This window comes from Cynocephalus volans, chromosome 2 (assembly GCF_027409185.1).
Source record: "Cynocephalus volans isolate mCynVol1 chromosome 2, mCynVol1.pri, whole genome shotgun sequence".
NCBI classification, from domain to species: Eukaryota; Metazoa; Chordata; class Mammalia; order Dermoptera; family Cynocephalidae; genus Cynocephalus; species Cynocephalus volans.
The window spans coordinates 233,418,784-233,444,545 of NC_084461.1; the positions used below are offsets into that span (position 1 = coordinate 233,418,784).

At 44.4% G+C, this 25,762-nt stretch overlaps 1 protein-coding gene across 2 annotated transcripts in view; it reads right to left on the minus strand.

Moving 5' to 3' along the window:
- Positions 1-25,762, minus strand: part of SH2D4B (SH2 domain containing 4B) — an 80,560-nt gene that overhangs the window by 37,931 nt on the left and 16,867 nt on the right. For both annotated transcript variants that reach the window (XM_063087888.1, XM_063087889.1), the window contains exons 2-4: positions 18,955-19,118; positions 17,773-17,920; positions 5,880-6,030 (exon numbers count right to left, since the gene is read on the minus strand). In XM_063087888.1, coding sequence (XP_062943958.1) covers positions 5,880-6,030; positions 17,773-17,920; positions 18,955-19,118 — 463 coding nt within the window. The remainder of the gene's footprint in view (positions 1-5,879; positions 6,031-17,772; positions 17,921-18,954; positions 19,119-25,762) is intronic.

The window sequence follows — 25,762 nt, forward strand, 5'->3', positions numbered from 1 at the left end:
TGCCGTTGCTGGAAGAGGTCCAGAGAGGGAAAGGGCATGGTCCTGAACTCAGACTCCACCTGCATTTCCTTCCCCAGCCTCCAGGGCCCACCAGGGCCTAAGTCACAAGGAATGGAGACTTAAAAGCAAAATCCCACTGTAACTTTAACTGCAAACACACATGCCCTAATGAGATTCCATTTTTGTCTCGATTAGAGGGTTCTTCTCAACCAACCATTTTGCCATCTCCCCCAAACCACTGACAGGACCCCTCGCTTCACATGCTGTGAAGGAGGAATTAAGGAGCCGAATGGACTCACCACTGTGGTGTCCCAGGAGGAAAGGCCAAGGGAATCTGCCCCCTGCTCACTCTGCTGGGATAAGCCCAAAATTCAGTTTTATCTGGATGACACAATCTCTTGGGCTCTCTTTGATTCAAAGAACCTAGTGCAGAGGTCATGCAGCTAAGAAAGAAATTTTCCTTAAGAGGAGAAAATCCCAAGCTAAGGGCAGCCACTAGGCTAGAGCACCAGTGTTCAAAATATATCACACAGCACCCAAAGGGTTTCAGGGAGGGGTCCCTGAAGCTGCAAAAGTGGGGAGGATACAGGGGGCCAGGGGACCATGGACCCCCACATCCTCTTCACCAGAGTCAACTGCTCACACCTGCTTTACCCAGTGGGCCTCAGCAGAAACACGTGTGAAAGTGGCATCTGTAAGGGGACCTTGGAGAGCAAAGACAGCCCAGTTTTCAAGCTGCTTTGTATATACAACAGTAAGTCCCTAGCAGAGGGAGACAGAAGGCCTGGTTGAGAGATGAGGTTTGCACGTGCTGGCACTGGTGCTCTAAGACTTCTGCGTACAGAATAATGTCTGCTCTGGGGTCCTGGGAACACAGCCCTTGGGCTGCCATGGCCCAAGAGGCCTAGCACCATCTGGTCAAAGACATCAATGCTGAGAAGTAGAAAAAACACTGGCATGCTAAAAATTGCAAATGCTTCATGGTGCAAAAAATGTAAAAAAAAAAAAAAAAACTCATTTAAACATTTGAATCAGTTTTTCCTTTTATCCAATTTCTGTTTGGCTATTCCTTTTAAAGCACTTGAATAGGTGCTAGGTCACTTGGAATAATTTTTTAAAAAATCAACACAAAAATAAATGCTTCACACTCATTCACCTTGGTAGTAACCCAGTTATGTCTCCAAATCTGACCCCAGTTGCTCTGGGTGTTTTAAGATTGGCAATGAATTAACTAAATATCAGTTTATGAGGATATCAGTGAAAAAGATAAATTAAGGCCCTCTGAAAGTCCTCTCCCGTGTAAAAGTAATGAGAACAATAGAAAATTGTCAGAATCAACTTTCTCAGAATATTAGAAAGTAAACAAAGGCTTACAGCAATTCAGGGGGCATTTATTCAAGAAAAAAATGGCTCATAACAAGTGATGATTAAGTTAGTAATCAAGGAAACTTCCCACAAAGAAGCCCCAGGACTCAATGGCTTTACTGGTGAATTCTACCAAATGTTTAAAGAATAATTAATTCCAATTTTTCACAAGCTCTTCACAACAAAATAGAAGAGGTACGAATGCTTCCCAGCTAGTTCTTTGAGGCCAGTATTACCCTGATTCTACAACAAGACAAAAACATGACAAGAAAAGAAAACTACAGACTAATATCCTTTATGAATACAGATGCAAAAATTCTCAGCAAAATACTAGGAAACAGAATCCAACAACACATAAAATATATGAACAAGTAGGATTTATCCCAGGAATGAAAGATGAGTTTGACATATAGAACTCAACCACAGAATACATCATATTAATAGAATAAAGAACAAAAAACATATGATCATCTGAACAGATGCAGAAAAAGCATTTGACAAAGTCCAACACCCTTCCGTTATAAAAACATGCAACAGTCTAAGAAACTATGGAACTTCCTCAACCCAGTAAAGGTTATGTATGAAAAATCCACAGCAAACATCATACGTAATGGTGAAAGACTGAACGCTTCCCCTAAGATGAGGAATAAGACGTGGATGCCTGCTTTTGTCACTTTTATTCAGCATAGTTTTGGAAGTTCTAGCCAGAGCAATTAGGCAAGAGAAAAAAAAAAAAAAAGTATCCAGACTGGAAAGGAAGAAGTAAAACTATCTGTATTTGCACATAAAATTATCTTGTATGTGTAGAAAATCATAAGGATTTATGATTTAATAAATAAAAAAATTATTCCAACTAATGAACAAGTTTAGTAAGGTTGCAGAATACAAGATCAATATGCACTAGCAATAAACAATTCAAAAATGAAACTAAGAAAACAATTCCACTTGCAATAGCACCAAAAAGAATACATAATTAGGAATAAATTTATCAAAACAATGACAAAACTTCTACACTGAAAATACAAAAAATTATTGAAAGAGATTGAATAAGACTTAAATAAATGAGAAGACATTCTGTGTTCATGGATTCAAAGACTAAGTAGTGTTAAGATGGCAATACTACCCAAATTGATCTACAGATTCAATACAATCACTATAAAAATCCCAGCTGAATTTACTGCAGAAATTGACAAACTGCTCCTAAAATTCATATAGAAATACAAGGGACCCAGAATAATTAAAATATTCCTGAAAAAGAAGGTCAGCCATAGAGGAGGTCTCATATCACCCAATTTCAAAACTTACTACAAAGGTGCAGTAATCAAGACTGTGTGGCCTAAGGACAGACATGGAGACCAGAGGAACAGAATTGAGAGTCCAGAAATAGACACATATGTTTGGTAAACTGATTTTCAACAAGGGCACCCAATAAAGAAAGAATAATCTATTCTACAAATGGTGCTTGAACAACTGGCCACATGTAAAAGTATTAAGTAGAAGAAACCCTACCTCACAAAAAAAAATTAAAATGGATCAAAGATCTAAATGTAGGAGCTGAAATTATAAATCTCTTAGAAGAAAGGTAGGTGTCAGTTATTGTGACCTTGCATTAGACAATGGTTTCTTAGATACAACACAAATCAAAAGCAACCAAAAAAAATAGATAAACTGAACTTCATCAAAATTGAAAAGTTTTGTGCTTCAAAGGACACTATCACGAAAGTGAAAAGATAACCTAAATAATGGGAGAAAATACTTACAAATCATATATCTGATAAGGAACTAATATCCACAATATATAAAAAAAACTCTTACAACTCAATTACAACAAAAAAATTCAAAAATAGGCTAAGTACTTGAGTAGACATTTCTCCAAAGATGATATACAAATGGCCATAGAGCATATGAAAAGATGCTCAAAGTCATTGGTCATTAGAGAAATTCACATGGAAACCACAATGAGATACCACTTCACATCTACTAGAATAGCTGTAAGAAAAAACACCGACAATTATAAGTGTTGGTGAGGACACTGGAACCCTGGTATATTGCTGGTAGGAATGCAAATGGTGCTGTCACTTTGGAAAACAGTGTGGCAGTTCCTCAAAATGTTAAACGTAGTTACCATATGATCCAGACATCTTACTCCTAGTTATATACCCAAGAGAACTGAAATATATGTTCACACAAAATTTGTACGTGAATGTTCATAGCACCATTTTTATAATAGCCAAAAATGGAAACAACCCAAACGTCCGTCAAATGGTAAATGGATAAACAAAAATGTGGAATATGCATTTGAATATTATTCAGCCATAGAAAGGAATGGTGTATTGATATATGCTGCAACATGGATGGACCTTGAAAACTTGCTAAATAAAAGACAAACAGAAATGACCACATAATGTATGTTCTATTTATATGAAATGTCCATAATAGGCCAATCTATGGAGACAGAAATTAGGTCAGTGGTTTCCAGGGGGGTGCAAGGGGGAGAAGTAACTGCAATGGTACAGAGTTTCTTTTTGAAGTGATGAAAATGTTCTAGAATTAGTGGTGATGGTTGCATAGTTTTGTGTGTACTAAAAACCGCTGAACTGTACACTTTGAAAGGATGAATGTTATGGTATGTGAATTACATCTCAGTTGTCTGTCTAATGAATCTGGCATGTGGTTAAGACATGCCAAGGGACGGTCAGTAGGAGACACGTCATGTCTCTGCTCTTCCTGCGTGGCCCTGGTTCCAGTCATCTCTAAAGTACATCATTGCAACAGCCTTCCACTTGTCTTCTCACCCAGGATAAAATGACTAGTATCAAAAAGACAAAAAACAACAATTGTTGGCGAGGATGTGGAAGAAGGGGAGCTCTTCTGCACTGTTGGTGGGAATGTAAATTAGTGCAGCCACTATGGAGAACTGTATGAAGATGACTCAAAAACTGAAAGTAAAACTACTACATAATCCAGCAATCCCACTACTGGGCATATACCCGTAGGAAAGGAAATCAGTATGTCTAAGAGATATCTGCGCTCCCATGTTCACTGCAGCATTATTCACAAGAGCCAAGATGTGAAATCAACCTAAGTGTCCATCAGCGGATGAGTAAAGGAAATGTGGTACATGTCCACAGTGGAATATTACTCGGCCATAAAAAAAGAGTGAAACCCCATCATTTGCAGCCACATGGATGAAACTGGAGGTCGTTCTTTTAAGTGAAGTGAGCCAGGCACAGAAAGACAAATAACACATGATCTCACTCATTTGCAGAATCTCAGAAAGTGGATCTCCTGGAAGAGTAGAGTAGAGTTGTGGTCGCCAGAGGCTGGGGGAAGGGGTGGGAAGGGGCGGGGGAGTGAAGAGAGGTTGGTCAGTGGACACTAGGAACAGGGACGTTGGAGGAATCAGTTCTAGCATTCCAGTACAGCGTGGGGTGACTATGGTTGACAATATATCATACATCTCAAAATAACAAGAAGAGGGGATTTTGAATGTTCTCACCACTAAAAAATGATACATATACCTGAGGTGACAGATATACCAGTTACCCTGATTTGGCTATGATACATTGTATACCTTTACTGCAACGTCACACTGCACCTCACCCCCAAACCCTGCCAATGTCACTCAGTTTAGAAGTTTCCCACTGTCCATCCGTGTATTAATCATGCCTTTTTATTTTCTGTATTTTGACATCTGGGGCCTTGCTGGTTCTGGAGAGACTGTCCCTCCCATGGCGTGCCAATTCCTAAAGACAGTGACGGACTTGCCTGCAAGTGTGGCTTTCCTGTGCAAACTTTTTAATCCAAAACCCATGGCCCGCAACTACCTCCTTTATCTACGTCTTACGCTCCGGGCCAGGATCCATCTGCCCTCGTCACCTGAGGGCCAGACAGCAGACAGCTAGAGACAGCTCCTGTACCCCACAGCCCACCGAATTTATCCAAACCAAGCCAGTGCTAAACCAGCCCACCCTGCCTCACCTTACCTTTCCCGGGGCAACCACAATAAAGGTGCCTGCCATGTTCTCTCCTGCTCCCTGTGCCTCCTGACCCTCGTGGCCCTGCACGGCACACCACGCCTCCTGTTTCTGGGGACCCGTGCATAGAAACGTCTTCCTCCACGACAGTCGCTTCTGTGCCTGCCGGCTGACCGCCCCTGGTGGAAGCACATCCTGCGTGCATGTTAAAGCCGCAGCCTTCCAGTCTGCTTCTCTCTGCCACCCACCTCCTCGGTCCCCCTGATGCCTGTGAGCGTCAGCCGCCCCACGCCGCTTCTCCTCCTACAAAGTAAGGACCATGGTTCTTCATCACTGGATCCCCAGGCAACTCGGAAATGTAGGAATTTACCTTTAGTGTAAGAAATGTCCCCAACAGGCGCGTGAGCTCCCCCAGGCTCGAGCCCTTACTGCCTGGTCCTCCAGGGGACAAGCACGCGGCCGGCCCCGGGAGGAGCTCCCGCCGCGACCCTTGCAGGGCCCGGTGGAGGGGGCGGGGCGGGGCTGGCCGTCACTCACGCTGCTCCGCCCACGCGCGCTGCTCCTCCGCCCCCGCCGCGCCCTGCAGCTGGGCCTGCTGCTTCAGCGTCCAGAACAGGTGCCTCGCCCTCTGCTCCTCCTGGACGCGAACCTGCTCGTGTCCTCGCCTCCTCTCCTCTTCCTCTTTCCTCTGGAACGTCATGGGAACAGAAAGACGTTAGGAGACCGGACACTTCAGACACGAGAAGGGCCTCTGCACTCTGCAGAGAGGCAGGTCTGAGCTGTCTCGGGGTGGGCGGGCCAGGGTCCCCACTCCCGCCTCAGTCCCCTCACAGGTGACATGGCCACCGTCACTCCTATCCGACCAGGCGCTGGTAAGATCAGATGGGCTGAAATATGTGGCACAATCTGTAAACTCTAAAGCTTGCTGCAAACAAAAGAGGACTCCAGGCCACTCCTCGAGCATGCCTCCGTCTGGGGGAGGGTGGAAGGTGCAGGGGAGGGTGCCTGGTCCTCCTGGAGGCCACGTAAGCAGGTGTGATCATGCCTTAAGCTGAAGCCTGGATAAGATTCTTCGGAGACAAGAGCAGGTTTGAGGACCCTGAATCTCCTGTTTCTATCCCACTTTTAAGCTCCAGGTGTGTGTGTGTGTGTGTGTGTGTGTGTGTGTGTGTGTGTGTGTGTGTGTGTGTGTGTGTGTGTGTGTGTGTGTGTGTGTGTGTGTGTGTGTGTGGTGTGTGTGTGTGTGTGTGTGTGTGTGTGTGTGTTTTCTTCTGTCATTGTTTGCATCAAAGCAACATGTATATGTTAAACACACATTATGAGCCAGAGACTTCTAATGAAAAACAGCAGTTCCCTGAAACTTCACACCGCCCCGACCAAACCAATCCTAGGCCAGTGCCCAGAGGCGCCACTTCAACTATTCTAGCTGTGCCTTGGTGTGGCTACATCTGTATGTCTGGTGAGTGCTGCTAATTCTTGATTTATTAATTCTAGACATTAAATACTGTCTTCCATTTTTGGTACATGAGTATTTAGCACTTATATTTCCCACAGAGGTAAACACCCATACTTTTCCTCTCATCCTCACAATAAATTTACATCACAATATGTGGTTAAATCAATAATTAGTATAAGTATAGCTCACTGCAAAGCCAAATAGGGTGGTGCTCTTTTCACCAATTCCAAAAAGTACATTTTTAAACATCTCTAAAATTTGGGTATGTCTTACAACTTTGTTTTTTTAATAGACAATAATGTATTCTCTCAAAATAATAATGTGTTTTTGCAATTAGTGGCACCTTAAATTCAGTAAAATATGGTAGTATGACGACTTTTTCTTTCCAAAAATTTGGTTTTTTTCCTGGCTTAATAATTTTTTTTATCTTGAAGTCGAATATTGAATTTTCCCAAACTTCTCTCAGATGTAGTAAACCTTTCTCCGTGTTTAACCAAGCGCTTCTCTTTACAACGAATAACACAGCAGCCATCTTACTTCCAAGGGACTCCCTGCCCCACGTGCCATCTCTTCTTCTCCAATCTCCAGGGGTTGCTACCGAGGTCTCCTCTCAGTCCATTCTCCTGAGACCACCTCTCAGCTTCCCTGAGCTGGAGCCCCTGCTTGTCTGTTGGCCACTCCCTCATTTTGCAGCGATATATCCTACACTATTCGTCAGGTAAGGATGCACAGAGACACTTCCTGAGCCTTTACTTGTCTGGAAATATCTATGTGCAACTGCTAATTTAACTGAGCGTACAATTTGATTAAAAATCCTTTTTGGGCCGGCTCCGTGGTGCACTCGGGAGAGTGCAGCACTTGGGAGCTCAGCAACGCTCCTGCCGCGGGTTCGGATCCTATATAGGAATGGATATAGGAATGGCCGGTGCGCTCACTGGCTGAGCGCGGTGCGGGCGACACCAAGCCAAGGGTTGCGATCCCCTTACCGGTCACAAAAAGACCAAAAAAAAAAAATCCTTTTTTGTGGAGTTTGGAAGACTTCCTTGTTTTCTAGCATTGAGTACTGCCACTGGTTTTCATTCTTCTGCACAAGGCATTCATTTTTTTCCTCTGGGAGCCTTTCGGGTTTCCTCTTTATCACTGATGTTCTGAGCTTTTTTTAACAATGCGCTTTGGTGTGGATTTGCTTTCATTCATTGTGTGGGGCACTTATGGGTACTTTCAATCTAGAGTTCTTATCTTTCCAGAGTAATACATGTTTGCGTAGGATTTCTTTAATAATTTCTTCCCTCGTTTCTCTCTCTTTTTTTTCAAGTGGTGGCTGGCCAATGTGGGGATCCGAACCCATGACCTTGGTTTCACCAACACCACACTACCCGGTGAGCAACCAGCCAGCCCCGTCATGTCTCTTTCTCTTTGCAGAGCTCCTATTTGTCACTTGCCTGTCTCACTGTTTCTCTCCTGTTTTCTATCTCTTGTCTTTTTTGTCCTGCTTCCTATTGAGTTCACTGACTTTATCTTCCGGACGTTCTACTGAATGGTTTTATTTCAGTCATGACATTTGCAATTTCTAGGCCCTCCTTCTTGCTCTTTGGTTGTCTCTTCCTCTCTGCGGCATCTTGTGCTTGTCTCAGGAATGCAAGTGCTCATCCCTCTGAGGATGTTAGAGCTTTTTCTCCCTCCCCCCTGCTCTGATTTCGGTCTGCTTCCTCTGTGGTTGGGTTTGGTTTGCTTTGGTGCTTGCCATTTCTGTGGGAGGTTTTCCTCAGATGTCTGCTCGTTCCTGTCTTCATGTTCAAGAGAGAACAGGTGACTATCTGAATGGGAGGTTGAGTGGATAGCTGGAGCTTCACTGAGAGCTGGGCTTTGCTCTAGGGTGATTGGTAAGGAACTAGCCATTTCATTGAGGGGCCCTCACGTGTAAGTACCTAGAGGCTGTTTTCTAGATTATTCAGTGTCTCCTCCTCTACCCTTCCTGAGTGGTGTCTGACCACCAGCATTCCAGGAGTCGGTGTGGGAGCAGGCTGCAGGCAGAACTGCTCTTAGATCTGAGCAAGCAGGGCCCTGGCCTGGGCCCCATGCTTCGTGGGAATCCATGCCTGGAAGTGCCTTCTTTGTAAATTTCCTCCTCAAGTACCCTCTAAGGACTGTCCAGAAAGAATCCCTCCCAGCATTGGCAGGGGCAGGCAGTGTTGTCCAGGTAAGGGGCCCCAAGACCAGACCAGGTTCTACATGAGCCCTAGTCCCTGTTTCTTCCCTTCAGGGTGTTCTCTGACCCTGTCCTGGATGCAAGGGGTTGACCAGATGCCCCAAGGAACTCCAGGACTCATATTTATGGAATCACTTGGGGCCCAGTGGCTGGGCCCTGGTTCCAGGAGGGTGGCCTAGCAAACAGATGAATCCTGCTGGCCAGCACAGTATTTTTATCACTGGATCACATGAGATTGGGTTGCCAGAATAGAGTTAATAGGCTGACATTATGTAGCTCCAATCATTAATATAGACAAAGACCTCGTAAAAAAAAAAAAAAAAAAAAAATGTGCTGGTCCTGTGTACTCTAGGGGCGACTCTGGCTGCAGGGCCCACCCTTCCCAGTTCAGACCTTACCTAATCTCCCTCTTTCCTGCCTGCCTCCCTTGCCTGCTCTCTCCAGTGTTCCTGATACCCCAAGCCCCGAACCTTTCCCTTTCTACCTCCCATCCCCTTCTGGTCAGAGGGAGGGACGTAGGAGCCTGGAAGAAACAGGCGAAAGGGCAGGTCCAGCCTCTCCACAGACACCTGTAGCCAAACCCACGTTCAGTTCCTCACTCTGTGGTTTCTGGTGCCTCCGAGTCCTGAACCCTGTGGGGTCTGGACCAGCCGCTCCCTGCGCTCAGCCTCTTCCCGCAGGCGCCCCAGGAAACCCTGGCCACGCGCGCTCGGCCCTCCAACTTCCAGACGTTTCTGGACATTTTCTCATCTATTCTTATTTCCTCCCTCATTTTCCCTGTCCATGTGGTTTATGACATTTTCACTTTTTAAGGACTATTTAAATGGATCAACAAGGGGGGGAAAGAGGAAATAACTGGATTTTTAATCCCTCATTTTAAAATTAACAAGGTTTTTGTTGCCTCAGAAATGGCTTAGATGGAAGAATTTTCTCCAACTCAATGATCAATTTTTTAACTCTAAAAAGTAGACAAAATGCCAACTTCCTAATGACTCATTCTGTAAGAGCTGGGAATTAAGGGCTGAAGAAGTTAAGTGGCTTCTTCTAATTGTTTACCAAATACGAAAATCAGGCCTATTCTAGGCTAGAAATACAGCAGTGGGCAAGACAGACATACTGCAGTGTGTGTGGGTGGGGGACGGTAAACAAATAAATTCAAAATCAAGAAACATCACAAAAACAATAAACAGTGTACAAAGAATTAAAACAGTGTGATTGTTAGAGAGATTCTAGGAGGCTACTACAGAAGGGCTGGCAAGTGACCTTACACCTAAATAACACGGAGGCAGCCAAGTGAGTATCAAAGAGAAGAAATTTCCAGTCAGAGGAAACCGTGAGTGCAAAGGCCCCAGGGCCACAAAACATGCTGGCGCGTTTGAGCAGAGAGTATCCATTGGGGCCGGAGTAAAAAAGTCAAAATCCTATTTTGGGTGACTTTGAGGTGCCATCCGACACCTCAGAGGCCTGATTTAGGAAGGGAGATGCAGGACCGCGGGGCTTCAGGCCAGGACCAGGCTGAGGATATTGACCGAGAATCGTCTGCGTGTGGACGATGTCCCCAGCCGTGGGACTTAGAGCTATCACTGAGAAAAACAAGGTCGATTAAGGGAAAACAGCCAGCGTGGCTCGGGTCACTCCATCATTTAGAAGTTGAAAGAGAGTCGAAGGCAGAGAAAAGGAAGGGCAGGGAGTAAGATAAAAACCCAGGAGGGGCGATGTCCATTGGGCAAGCCAGAGAAGAAAGAGTTTCATGGAAAAGGGAGCAGTAAACTGAGCTGAAGCCTGCTGAGGCATCACAAAAGATAAGGGCACAGAATCCCCAAGAGACTGCCGCATGTGGCCTCAGGAAGTGATGGGACATCTTGACAAGAGCAGCCCTAGTGAGTAGAAGGGCTGTTGTCCAGGCACCATGGGGGAGGGAGTGGAGATGACAGGACACTTCCTATGAAAAGGAGCAGGACAGGAGGTGACAGCTAGGGGGGATGTGGTATTTAGATAGAAATGGCGCTTGTTTATTTGTTTAAAGATGGGAACTACTAGAGCAGAGACTTTTTGACTCATGCAAAACTGGAACCCAAATCTCTGAGTCTGACTCCAAAGCAGAATAAGCTGAGTTTTACCTCAAAGCTGCGTTTCACCTTCATCATCACTAATATCTCAGCAGCACAAGAGTCAGTCGTCATGCTGGCACGCACTGCACGGTTTCCACAGTGGGTTTCCTATTCTCCCCCCACGGCTTCCTAACCTCTGCTCATGGCCGCCACCTCACTCAGCCCACAGGGCACCAGCCAAGGCAGTCTCCACCCGGCACTGCAGAGCCCTCACTGGCCCACTGGGGTCTTGCAGGCAGGAGGAGCAGGTCTCAGAGAAAGTACAGTTAGCCTGTCAGGGCAGTCATACTCGCGTGTACACATAAGGAATGCACTAGTCTGCTCAGCCTGCATAAAAAAGTACCACAGATTAGGTAGCTTAAACAACAGAAATGTTTTTTCCTCACAATTATGGAGGCTGCAAGTCCAAAGGCAAGGTGGCATGGTACTGGTTTCACTCTGAGGCCTCTCTCCTGGGATCGTAGATGGCCACCTTCTCGCTATGTCCTCACATGGTATTTCCTCAATGTGCATGCCTATCTTTGTCCAAATTCCCTTCTCTCATAGGACACCAGTCATATGTGATTAGGCCCAATCCACCCTAAAGATTTCATTGACCTTAATTACCTCCGTAAAGGCCCTGTCTCCAAATACGGTTACATTCTGAGGTACTGGGGATTAGAACTTCAACTTGTGCATTCTGGGCGGACACAGTTCAGCCCATAACGGGGAGACTGCATCCCAGAAAAGGGTCGTGACTGGCACACCATGGATCAGCGGCACCTGACCGCTGCAAATTACAGTGCAGTGCTCCTGCTCCCACCGGCTGTGACTCACATGGAGCAGCAAGTGAAATGGCCGTGCAGTCCTCTTCATCCAGTCCTGTCCTACTCTTTAGCCTCCACCCTATCTCCTTCCCATGTGTGGTAAAACCACTGGAGCGCCGTCCATCCAAGTACTTTCTCCTTCTCCACGCCTGCACCTCCTCCACCCCCGTGGCAAGAGGGCACTACCACCTACCAGCCCTCGGCCTGGGACTCAGGCACCGTTGCTCTTTACTTTCCCTCATCCCAGTATCTAATTGATGACAAGCCCTGTTGACTTCATCACCCCCGTGTCTCTATGTCCATCCCCCTCTATCCTTCCCCATAGTCAAAAATTCCTCACCATCTCACACCTTGACCATGGCAAAAATCTTCAATCTGGACTCCCTGCCCCCAAATTTTCATCACTTGAGTCAATCACATCATTGTCACCAGTTATGCTCCCAAAACATGACCTGACCTTGCCCCTCTGCAGTAGATTGAATTGCATCCCCCAAAGTCCATGTAGTAGAAACTTAACCCCCACTGTGTCTGTGTTAGGAGGGTGGGAAATCCAATCACGGTAATTGAAAGGCAGGTCCTTAAGAGGTGATTAGATTGTGAGGACCGTGCCCTAGTAAATGGATTAACAAACTGATGGTTTAATGGTAGTTGTGGATGTAGTTCTGAGGGCTTTAAAAGGAGAGCACAAGAGGAGCTCGCTCTCTCTCTCTGCTCTGCTGTTCTGCCATGTAAGACCCCTGCATCATTGTCACCACCAACAAGGCTCTCACCAGATGTGTTCCCTGGACGTTAGACTTCCCAGCCTCCAAAACTGTAAGCAATAAATTTGGTTTTCTTACAAATTATCCAGTTCCAGGAATTTCATTATAAGCAACAAAAACGCACTAATGCACCCTCTTTGTATCAAGATCCTCACAGGCTCTGTTTTGCCCACAGAAGACAGTCCACCCCCCTAATGTAGCAACCAGGGGCTCCACAACCTGCCTTTCCAGGTTTATGTCTGAGTCCACCCATCTTGGGCTTTTTCTCCCTCCCCCCAGCAGACCCTTGTCCTACACATCTCCTTTCATTTCCTGCCTTTGCTTACGCCTGGATTCCTGAAGGAACTCTCTGCCCTCCATCCTAATTCTCAGGGTGCAGCTGGCGTTGAGAGATGCGTGTGGAGTTGTCTCTCTCCCCTGGCACCCTACAAGCTTTTTAAGAGCAGGGTCTTATACCTCCCTCTCTTCCCCCAGTAAACAACCTGCACCTAGGTTCTCAGAAAAAGAAAGCATTAAATGAAGGTTGTTGGTACATTCATACATGTAAAACTCACAGAATGTTAGAATCTTGGTGAAAGACGGAATAAAAATTATCCAAGCCAATCGCTAACCCAATGCATAAATCCCTTTGGTGAAGTTCGTTTGGGTTGCCTATTGCTGAGTAACAAATGGCCAGAAAATCCAGTGGCTTCGAACAACCACTTTATTTGCTTATGATTCAGCAGGTTAGTAATTCAGGTGGGGCTTGACTGGGCAGCTCTTCTGCACCACGTGGCACGTGCCAGGGTGAGTCATATGGTTGGGATCACTCACTGGGATGGACGGGCACAACCCCATGGGCCTAAGTGTTCCTCCCCTTTCTCTCTGTGTGGCTATCACGGGTTTCCTTACAGCATGGTAGTATAGGGTACCAGGGCTTCTTATGGGACAGCTTCCAAAAGTGAGCATTGCAATGTCTCTTATAGGCTGTCCCCAAAAGTTACAGAGTCATTTCTACTGCATTCCACACATCAAAGCTAGTCGCGAGGCTGGCACAGACTCAAGGGAAGTGGGATAGACCCCACCTCTCAAAGGGATGAGTGGCAAAAAATTTGCCAACAGCCACATTTAATCCACCACAGAAACCTTTTCAGATAACGTTTCAGCCTATGCTTAATTATTTCCCAGGATGAAGAGCTCCACACAACAAAAGGGTAGTGCATTTACTGACAGATCTAATAAAAGATATCACAGCTCATAAACCTAGACCATCCAGCTTCAGCGTCCTTGATCTGATGTCCTGACAGACATTGCCCTAATGACCCCTCCAGGGCTTTGCAGACACAACTTACATTGCTGAGGCTTCTCAAAATGAAGACATACCAAATCAGGATTTCTATTTCTGTAAGTTTAAACATTCACATTTAGCGAATTAATTTTTAGAACAAAACCAAGTGCATAAAAATTATAACGTTCTTTGGAAATAACCCCGAAAGCCTGCATTTGAGTCCCTCAATGAAACTGAGGGCCTGGCTAGATGGCCTTACTGACCTTCCATGAACCCTGGCACAGAGCATCCCACAACTTCTCACCCCTCTGTCACTGAGGTTCCCAAGGAGACCATCAGCCAGGAAATCTCCGCTAGTAACTTCATCCCTCCACAGCCTCCCTGTGAACTGAGCCCGGCGCCCCAGCTCCACTGAGCCACTCTTCCAGCATCTGGGGCTCAGCCCCCATCTGAGGAAGTAGGACAGAAATTGGAACAGAAAACTCTCACTGTTAAGGGTATATACAAAAAAAATTGGTTTCCTTCCCCAGCAGACTTAAAAATCATATGCAAAATCCAACAATATAAACTAAATATCTCTCTGCTATGGATCAGATTTTAAATACTATTATGGAATTGTTGTTAATTTCAGTAGGTGTGATAACAATTACTGTGGCTATGCGGGGCGGTATCCTTATTAATAGGAGAAGCTGAAGTACTTAGGGTTTCATCAGGAGTCTGGAAACTAAGGCTCCCAGGCCAAATCTGGCCTACATCTATTTTTTAAAATAAAATCTTACTGTAACACAGCTACCTCTAAGTGTTTATATACTGTCTATAGCTGCTATTGCACTACAATGGCAGAGCTGAGCAGTTGTGACAGAGACACTATGGCCCCCATAGCCTAAAATATTTACTATCTGGTCCTATACAGAAAATAATTTGCTGACCCCTGGGTGAGAGTGTCACAATGCCTGCAACTTCCTTTCGAACTCTTCAGTAAAACAACGATGACAAAAGAGCATATGTACATCTACACGTGTGAGTGCACTTCAAACAGGTCTTGGAAGGAAGGAAGGAATTAAAAGATATGCAGACCCTCCCGTAAGCTTTGTGAAGACCCTTTATATAGGTCTTCACCTTTGTGAAGACCCTCTCTATATTCACACATATAGAGAGAGAAGAAAATGCAAATGAATAAAAGTGAAGACTGTATGCACGTTTGTTTTATTTTTCTTTCAACTTTTCTGCATGTTTGAATTTTTTTTTTAATGTTTTGGGTGTAAACATTGCTTCACTTAAAAACTCAAGAGAATCTCCTAAAAACATTATAGCTCATGGGAAAGTTAAATAAAGAGATCAATAACAATTAAAATATATAACTAACAATTTAAATAGGTTTAAAAATAATGGGGACAATCTCATTCACAATCACAACAAAAAATATTAAACCTAATGTTTAATATTTTTAATGTTTGTTTAATATTTATATTAACGTTCTTTAAAAAAGAAATGTGGAACACTTAAAGAAAATAATAAATGTTACCAAAGTCCAAAATAATAGAAGCACATAGGTATATGTGTACTTCAAAAAGTTTGTGAAAAAATAGAATTAAAAGACAATACAAGTCTTTCTGTGAACTTTGTAAAGACTACTCATGTAAGTTACTGAGAGTACTTGAGGTTAGGTGGCCGGTGCCTTCACAGGTGTTAAACTTTTTTCTAGCAAAGATGAAAAGAGACTTTGAACGACAGGAGAAACATTATCTCATTCCTGGCAGGAAGATTCAGTGACTCAAAGTTGTGAAAATGTCCACTGTCCACAAATATAGCTACAATGTTAATGCGATGCCAGTGAAGACCCTCGTGTTCTGTTGTTGGTAGGGGACAGGAGGAGTGACAAAATAATTCAACAGCTTCCCTGGCAGAAAAAAATGGGCAAGATTAGGCAAGGACATTTTGGAAATAAAGAGTAATGATAGGGTTCTTATCTTAATGGATGTTAAAATTTATTTTAAAGCAACAATAATTAAACAATTAACTGTGGTTCAGAAATAATCAGTCAAAGAAGAAAATCCACTGGGAGATCCAGAAGTCAGAACACCATCAAGGCACCGAGTGCAGTGGGGCGGGGGATAGATCACATGATACATGGTCTTGGGACAACTGACTAACCATTTGGGAGAAAACAAAGTTAGAGCCTTACATCATACCACACTCCGAGATGAAGGAAAATGAAGGGCAAAGATGAAAACTCATGAAAATATATATGTAACAATGCAGATTCATAGTTTCATAAGCTTGCGGTGGCACAGATCTTTCCAAGCATGAAACAAATAATAAAGAAAAAGACGGGTAGATTTAGCTAATAAAAATTTTCATCTTCTGTACATCTGAAAGCACTATAACCAAAATGAAGAAAAACCAACACCACCGAGAGAAATGTTTACAAGATAAATGAGGCCGGTGTCCTCAGTTTCTTGTGATTATTGGGAGGAAAAAGGTTTAAACATTTTTTTAAATGGGCAAATGCCGTGAATACGCTAACAACTGCAGAGCTCTCCTCACACACACGACTCCGTCCACAGCCCTGCACTAGAGTGGACTAAACCCTCACGTGGCCTTTAGCAGCGTCAGGCTGTGTCCCTGTGACGGCCCCACTGAGACGCCTGCCTGTTTGCTCCTGTCCACCTGATGCCGTTCCTGACAGCACCTACTGAACAGAGCTCACAGCCGTGCACATGTGGCTCTTACGTCTCAGAAGTGTCCTTCTCAAGGACTTGTAGGTCATCCCTTGAAATGCAATCATCAGGAAGGGGAAGGCCCCTGTGTCACCTCTGTGAGAGGCAGGGACGCTACCTTCCCTAACTGCCTGCCCAGGCCACCCGGTCTCACGCATTCAAAGCGGCCAGCACTTTGCTGTATCTCTTCACTTCTCTGCCTCTACTGAGCCCCTGCTCTTCCTCCTGCCTCATTCGCCCTTTAAAACACCCAAATAACCTCTGCACAAATTGGGTGAGAGCTCAGTTCCCTCCCCCACTGTCAGTAGTTACTGAACAAAACCTGTTTTCATCACTTTAATGTCCAGCTGTATCTATCTTTGACCATACAATTCACAAAATAATATGATGTTAGGGTTTTGCATGATTGTTATTTTCTCTCTTCTTTCACTTATTTGTATTTTCTTTGTTTTCTACCCTCCTCCGCCTCTCCCCCACCCCCTCCCTGAGGGCTTAAAATGTATTACTGCTGAAGCCAAAAAAAGAAAAAAAACTTAAAATGGAGACTGGCTCTCCCAGAACGAGTAGTACTCAAGGTTACCAACAACTCTGTCTCTGGCCAGAAACTGTGAACACATCATCTCCTTGAATCCTCATAAAAATTTCAAGGAACAGTGTGATTATTATTATCCCAATATTACAAACAAAAAAGCGAAGGCTCAGAGAAGCTCAGCAAGCTCCCGCAGGTCACACAGCAGTACACTGGCGAGTCGGGACTGGATCACAGTCTGGTTAGACCAGAAAGCCCGTGCTCTCCAGCCCTCGCTTCAGGACCCATGGTTGGGGGTGCAGCAGGCCTGGGTTCTGATCCTGACTCTGTCCTCAATCACCACTCCATGTAGCCCTGGCAAGTCTCTTCCCCTGTCTTGACCCTCAGTTTCCTTACTGGAACAACAAGAAGTGGATCTTCCCAAATGGTATGTCAGGTTCCTCCCTGCTCACACATGCCAGACTCCTGTTCTCATGAAGCGCCCAGTACCAGCCAATGGCCAAACGCAGGTCCGAACCCAAGATCAGCCCCGTCGGCCTCGGGGGCCAGCGATGGGGGCCGCGCGGCCCACCTTGAACTCCTCCCGGACGCGCTCCTCCAGGGCTCTGGCGGCCTTGCGGTCTTCCGTCTCCCCCTTCCACTTCTCGGCCAGGATCCGGGCCTTCTCCTTGGCCAGCGCGTCCCGAAACCTCTCGGTGATCTCTGCCTCCTTCTGTCTCCTTTGGGAAGAGCACCAGCAGGTGTGAGCTTGCGTGAAAAACCGAAGGGCCACCAAACTTCAGACACAGAGAGCCATCTTGCCTTGGTCTATCAGAACGGCAAAGATCAAAGGTCAAAAAAACTCGGTGTTGGCAGAAGTGGGGAGAAACGGGCACTGCCACGTGCGGGAGGCACCTTGGCAGAATCATTCTGGCAGCCAGGAGAAAAGGGATCCCGTTTCTCACCCAAGTGTACAAAGGGGTATGTAAAAGATATTCGTCAAAGGATCTTTTTAACATAAAGGATGGTAAACAACCCAAATGCCCATCAATAGACCAGTGAGTCGGGTTTCTCATGTACTAGAACCCTATATCGTAATCTTAAGTAGCAGTGTGGTTCTACATTAATCAGTTTATCTAGGTTTACAAGGTACGTATCACCTAAATGCTCACCACGGATATCTTAGGTGGTGGCTGTGGGTTATTCTTTAATTTATTCTTCACAGTTTTTAGTGTCGTATACATGTTTTTACAAGTTTACAATTAAAACACTGTCACTCAAAGTCGTGGGTGGGGGAATGTTACAGTCAACTTCACATGGATTTCAAGTTAGGTGACAAAAATGTCAAAAGCAAGACGTCTGACTCCCAACCTCACTGAGGGCTCAACTGTGCACCTTGTGTGAGAACCACAGGTACCGTGAAGAGGAACAAGCAGATAAGAAAAGTGAAGCTAAAGTGCTGTATTGTCCCCGTGACAACGCAGTGGGGGAGAAAGCGAAAGCATGTGTGCTGTCTCCGTGATTCCAGACCACACCATACGGAACAGGTGTTGTTATGCCCACAGCACAGACGTGGAAACTGAGGCCCCAGATCAGTTAACTACTAATTGGTGGAGCCAGATTTGAACCCACAGATTTAGCTGATGCTTTGATCACCAGATCTCTGCAGAGCTCAAAACGGCCAGCCAGCCCACCCACAACCAATTGCCCTTAGGTGGGACCCACCCCAAGGCCCCTGCTCAGGCCCCATGCAACACCCCCTTGCACCCCTCACCAGAGCTCCTCGGCCTCCCTCCGTGCCTGCAGCCGCGCCCTCTCTGCAATCAGCTCCTCAGAGATCTCTTCATAGGGCTTGTCGCCAGGGCCTTCTCCCATGATCCAGACCCAGACCTCGCCATCTGCCCCCAGGAGCCACTGGATGTGCTTGTCACTTGCTGCCTCACAAGGGACAGAGGAACAAAGGAAGAAGAAGAAACAGGTTTGATTTCCATTTAGTCAGGAATGACCTAAGCAGGCCAACGGTACACAGCCATCGCACCACTCAACACAACGCTGTCATCTACAAAGAGGATTCCGGAAGATACCAGCCTGCGACAGGCCCATGACCACCTCTCCCTCCGTCCCCCTCTAGGGAGCAGCACGACAGCCAGGCTAGCCTGCAAGGGCAGGTGTCCGAGGCCGAGCTCTCCTGAGACCTTCAGCAGAGAGAACATCAAGTGACAGTGACTCTCTGAAGGAAGTGACTTGTGTCACTCCAAGGCCGAGGCCACTGGGAGCTGGTGAGCCTTCTGTGCGCTCTCTCCCTCCTGCCCACTGGCTGGAAACAAGGAACCAGATCTAGTGGAGGTGCGGGATGGAGCAGCCTGCGGCCAGGTCTTCATGGCCCACATCAGACTGTAACATGAGCAGGAAGCAAACCTGTGCTGCATTCAGCCACTGAGATTTCTCCGTTTTCCTACTGCAATAGATATCATTGACTACCATGACTAAAATGGAAATCTATCCCAAAAGCAGGGTGCTGCTGAAACAGAAATATAAACTACGTGTCGTTGCCTCGGCAGGTGGGTGGTCAGGGATGTTGAGCATGCTAAGCAGCTGGGGATCCATGTTACGCAGGAGGAAAACACCCGGTAAAGATGTCACAAACTGTCACTTAAAAGGCAGACCCCACGCTTTCCTAACTTGTCCTTCTAAGCGGAGAGGTTGAAAAATAGGACGTTAGTAATGTGTGTTGGTTGCAGTGGCTGTGTTCGGCAAGGTGGTAAGAAAAAGAAGTGAGTTCAAGAAAGAATTGAGTGCTTTGCAAGTAGAAATAAATGGGAATATAGAATTTGGGACTTTGTAGGACTAAAACACCATCTCATCTTTGTCTAGGGTGCTAAGTGCAAGAGATGGAATTTTTAAATGTTTTAAATGTTTTGCATGACAGAGCCCAGCACAACTTCTAAGACGAATAGAGTGACCTAGGGCACAAAGCACGTGGTGGCACGAAGAGTGTGCTCCAGCGACTTGCAACTATGGGAAGGATAATGAAGCAAGCGCTCTAGCTCCTGGGCTCCGGTGTTTGCCCAAAGCCAGAACCTGCTCCCAGCCTTTGTCTGGGCATGCCAAGCGCATTCCTGGGAGACATCCGACTCCTCGCCAAGGACTGCACGCTTTGGACTGCGTGGCTGCCTAGGACACCCCCACCCAACCTCCCTCCCCTCTCTCCTTCACCCACGGTCAGATTCGCATTGCAGTGTGACGGCTCTCCCCACCCTTTTTTTCTCAAAGGCATTTGCCTTAATAAACTCCTTGCATGTTTAATCCCAAACTTGTCTCTGCAACTAAGAGAAACCAGACTATCACAAGCACATTAAGAATGGTACCTCTCACACTTATTTTTACAAAGAGCCTCAAGGTAGAAGCCCCTTAGGTGAAAGAGAGAAGCACAGGGGTAAAGAGGGGAAAAAAGTAACGTCAATTTGAGAAATATGTCCAAGAAGAGAATTCAGATGTTGTGACTGGGACATGGAAGTAAACAGATGAGAAGCCTCCTATGTTTTTGAGTCTAGACTAAAAAGCCTTTGATTATCCAAGACCTAAACAACCCTCATGCACCCAGCTTTGGTGAACGGCAGGCAGGTCCCACAGGCTGTACTGTCTAAGGACGAGGTGACCCTCAACACTCATTTTAGATGAGACGAGACGTAATAGCCAAGGAGGAGCCTCCTCAAGAGCAGAGTCAGGTCCACTCAAGGAAGCCCCTTCACTGCTGGGATGCTGTAGAGAGTGACCGTGGGGCTCCCGTTCTTCCCTTTGCAAAGGTCAGTCTCCACTGCAGATGTTCTGACTTTGCTCCAGCACCGTATATTTTCTTAAGGGTAAAGGATGCTTCGATGACATGTCTTTTTAGCACCTTCAGACCTGACAGAGACTAATGCAGGAGAACACTGGAGACTGAACTTGGAGCTGGGCACAGTGACTAGATAGGACCCAAAGGTGTCCCCCTTAAGGAGGTGGTAAGTGTGTCTTATATGGAGCAGAAGAATGAAATGTGCAGATGCCCAGAATGACCATTTGTGACACTGCTGTGTCCGCCTCCCCATTTCCTCTTCCTGAGCCCACAGATGACTACATTCCCCAGCTTTCCTCCAGTTCCGTGGGACCAGATGACTGAATTCTAGTCTGTGGAATGTTATGGGCAGTGATTTGTGCCACTTTCAGGCTGAGCCTGTTAGTAGTTGGTGTGTCTTTTCCATATTCTCTGTCTCATCCACCCAGCTGGAAATAAATGACTCCAAGGTGGTGGAATTTCAAGACAAAAGCAGCCTGATGCAAGCGTCAGTGTTTGAAAGCAAGGCACGCAGAAGAGCTATCCAACCCACACCAAACAGCGGTATAGCCAAATAATACACCTTCATTAATTTCAGTATTAACCTACTGGAATTTCAGGGTTTATCTATTGCACGAGGCAGCAAGAATTCTCCTAATATAGGAGGGCATTGTTATTTTTAGTAGGTTAAAAGCAAAATAGTAATAGAGAAACACAGGTTTAATTATGACTGATAGAAACAGGGAGGCAACCAGTGTTAGAATTATAAAATCTTCAAATTAACAGTGGGGGAAAGTAAATGATAAGACTTACCAATCCTGTAAACATAAGTAAAGGAGAAAGAAAAAACAACAAAAAGTGTGTAACCATTACAGCAGACGTGGTCAGCAAGCTGCTCACTACCCATCCCAGCCCCCCTTCCTCACCTGCCACAGAATCCCAAGTCATTCAGGCAGTAGCAGAGATCCTTCACTTTCAGGAAAGGTGAGGGCAGATGACAATGGATCTAAACCCATCGTGTGACATTATTCTCATTGGCAAGTGATCAATCTAGAAATGACCAGATGTCCCCATTTCTGAAAAAGTAGATGTAAGCAGAGATCTTAGTGAAGGGCTTTACTTCTCCAAAGAAAAGGTGAAGACTTCTTAGGAGAAAACCCTTCACTCTTTGCTCTTTTATCCCACCTACTTCTTCCTGCCAGGAATGAGGAAAACATGCCCAGAGTTGCCGGAAGATTTTCGTAACCATGAAGATAAAGGCCACATGCTAAGGATGAGGACTTTGTTGAGCAGCTAAATTAGTACCACCCGTTGCAGTACATCTCCAGATTTCTTGTCATTTCAGAAAAATCAGGAACTTCAAAAAAAATGAAGTTCTATAATCATGAAACGAAATAAGGTAATATAAATATAAAAGAATTATTTCGTTAAGAAACTATTAGTTGTTCTGTTATTTCTGGTCAAGATCATGTCTAATTGATACAGATGATAAACACAAAATAAACCAGAAGCACTAAACCCTGAGTATATTCATTAACACAATAAATGTGAACAGAATGATTTCCCCTATTTAAAAATCTGAGACTGTCAGGTGTGATTAAAAAATAAAATCTAGCTATGTGTTATTTAAAGAAAATGCACTTTTTTAAAAAAAAAAGGGCTAAAAATAAAGCGGTAGGCAGCAACAGACCATGTAAAGGTAGGCAAAAAAGAAGCAGAAGTGGCAACGTCAGACAAAGCAAAATTCAAGGACGAACGTGTTAAACAAGAGAAAGAAGAAGATTATGTGATAATAAAAGATGCAACCCACAAAGGAGATAAAACAGTCACAAAACTTTCTACAACTAACAACATAACAGCCAACTGCATAAAACAAAAACTTCAAGAATACAAGGAGAACCTGAAAACGTATATATACTCATGATGGGGAGTTTTACTAAATCTATTTCAGAAGTTGGTAGGTGAAATAGATTTTTAAAAGTAATAATGTAGAGGATTTGAATAATATAGTCAACAAATTTTATTCAATAATTACAGAACTTTATTCCTTAAGCATTAAAAATACACTTTTCCTTTGATCTTGCAATGATGAAAACAAATTCATACGGGGAAAAATACCAAAAAATATGCACAGAGCTAACAGTGAGCTCAAAAGAAAAATTAAAGGCATAAAGGATTTTCTTTTCGATGTCCCCATGAAGATATACTTCTTTTCTCCAAACACATGATAATAATGCATTCAAAAAAAATACATAGGAATACAAGAAACACCCCTATGGAATCTACACACAACAGAAGTGTGAAACAGTGGGACAGGTGCGAACCTCCAGCCTCCTGGGCTCCACCTTGGTCCCCAAGCTGATGGTGGTCACGAGAAGTATGACTACTCCAGGGTAGAGAGGAATAAACATTCTCCAGGTAAGACAGAGGACCGAACAGGAGCATTATGAAGCCACGTGCTGGGAACGTGCTTGGCAAATAGAGTGGACAAGGGGAAGGGGAGGTTGAAAGGAATTGGGAGCAGTGGCACGCCCGGTCGCATTGGACATTGTTGACTCAGGTAAAGACTTCGGACTTTTTTCTGAGCGAAATGGGAAGCTATTGGAAGTGGAGAGGGGGAAAAGTGACATGATCTCATTTCAAAATGCTCCTTCTGCTGTTCAGGTGCAAAATAGATGGGGGTGGGGAGGGCAGGCAGTGGGCGGGAAAACCTGGTGGCCAGTTAGCACCTGTAATAGTCCAGGTGAAAGACAATCGTTTCTTGGACTAAGGTGACACCTGCGGAGGAGGTAAAAAGTGGTTAATACATAGAGCATATTCTGAAAGAAAAGTAAGATTTGCTTAAACTGTGGACATGAATTGTGAAAGAAAGAGAATAAAAAAATTCCAATATTTAAACTTAAGAATCAATGGTCATATTCCTGAAATGGGCAATATGGAAGAAACAGGTGGGAGAAATCAATGTTTCTGTTTGGGCCAAAGTAAGTTTGAGATGCTTATTAAACATCCAACAGGCAATTGAAATAAAATAGAGTTCAGGGGAGAGGCTAGGGATTAGGAAATAAATTTTTGGAGTCATCAGTGTATAAAAGATATTTAAAGCAAGAAAATGGATGAGATCAGCTAGAGAGTGAGTATAAACAGAAAAAACAGGAGGTCCAAGGATGGCGTCCCAGGACACTCTAATACTTTAAGAGGAGGAGGACCCCAAAGGAGACCAGGACAAAGAGGCCCAAGAGGCAGGAGAATGACCAAAAGACAGGAGTAGCTCAGAAGCCAAGTGGAGAATTTCAGGAGCAAGGAGAGATCAGCTGTGTCAACTGCTGCTCTTGGGTGGACGGGGTGAGGACAGAGAACTGGCCGCTGGAATCAGCAACATGGAGGTTAACTGGAGATCTTGACAAGAATGGTTTCATGAGTTTGTGAAAAGGAACACTTGGAAATTTTTAGAGGAAAATATAAAAGAATATCATTATGACTTTGGGCAAGGAATGAATTTCTTCTACAAGACATAAAAAAAAGGTTTAAGAGATGATGTTGATAAATTTGAATACAGATTAAAGTTTAACATCTCTATGAACACACACACAAAAATCAACACACCATAGAGACAATTAAAAATCAAGCTACTAACTGAGAGATTTTAATACACAGAACCATCAAATGATTGCAACTATTAATAAAAGCAATATTAATGGCTAAAATCCACAGAGGGCTTATTGACTAATTGCAGTTAAACATGCTGTATAAGCTCACTTATTAAGATCTAGAACAATCTTTCTCACTGAGTCAAGCAGATCTTCCAAATGTAAACTCATTTCGTTTTACAATATCAGAAAAGTCACATTTGTAAATATCACCATGAATCTTTCGAGAAAAGTCATTAAGTACTGGGAAATTAATCAGCTCATTGTGGCAGATACGAGTTTTCTAAAAATTTTAATTTTTGCTTGAAAGCTAAAATTTTATCATTGGCATAAATTCTATCGGTAGATTTTCCTGACATGATAGATTCACTTTATTCATTTTCAAATACTCAAGCCTGAAAAAATATATATAGTTTGTCTGTCAGTCTTCTTTCAAGTAAAAATGGTGCTCCATGATTAAAGAGGCTAGGTCAGTACATAACTCAGTCACACAAAGCTTTTCCTCAAGACGCCCATCATACTTCAGTATACATGCAGAAGGGATGCTTTACACATACTTCCCATTTTGTCACACAATAAAATGAATGGGGTTTTCTGTTTCATCAAGGAGTGAAATCATTATTTATTTTATTGTGAGTATGTAATGGTGAAAGACACAATGACTACTACCACTCAAGTGCCAGCAGATTTACCCACTATTGATTTTGCATCATTAGTACAAGTGTAAACATGGTATTAAAAAATCTTAGTGTTACTGTAAAATAGTTTTGGCCTTCTAGATCTCCCAGGAAGGGTCTCACAGACCCCCAGGAATCCATGAACCACACTTTGAGAAGCACTGCTAGGGTACCAGAGCTTAATTTTCTTACAGAATCCTGATTGGAAAAAAAAAAATCTAGAGTATACAAAGAATTTATATAAATGAATAAGAAAACGATGAACAATCCTATAGAAAGAAGTGTGACAGACATGGTGGCGAATGCCACTAGTTATCTCCTTGTGATCCGTCCACTATTAGGACTTCCTCACTATTAGGACTCTGCGTTTAGTCAAGACAGCAATATGCCTGCTTAAAGTTCTCATTTTCTCAGTCTCCTTTCCAGGTAAGGGTGGCCACGTGA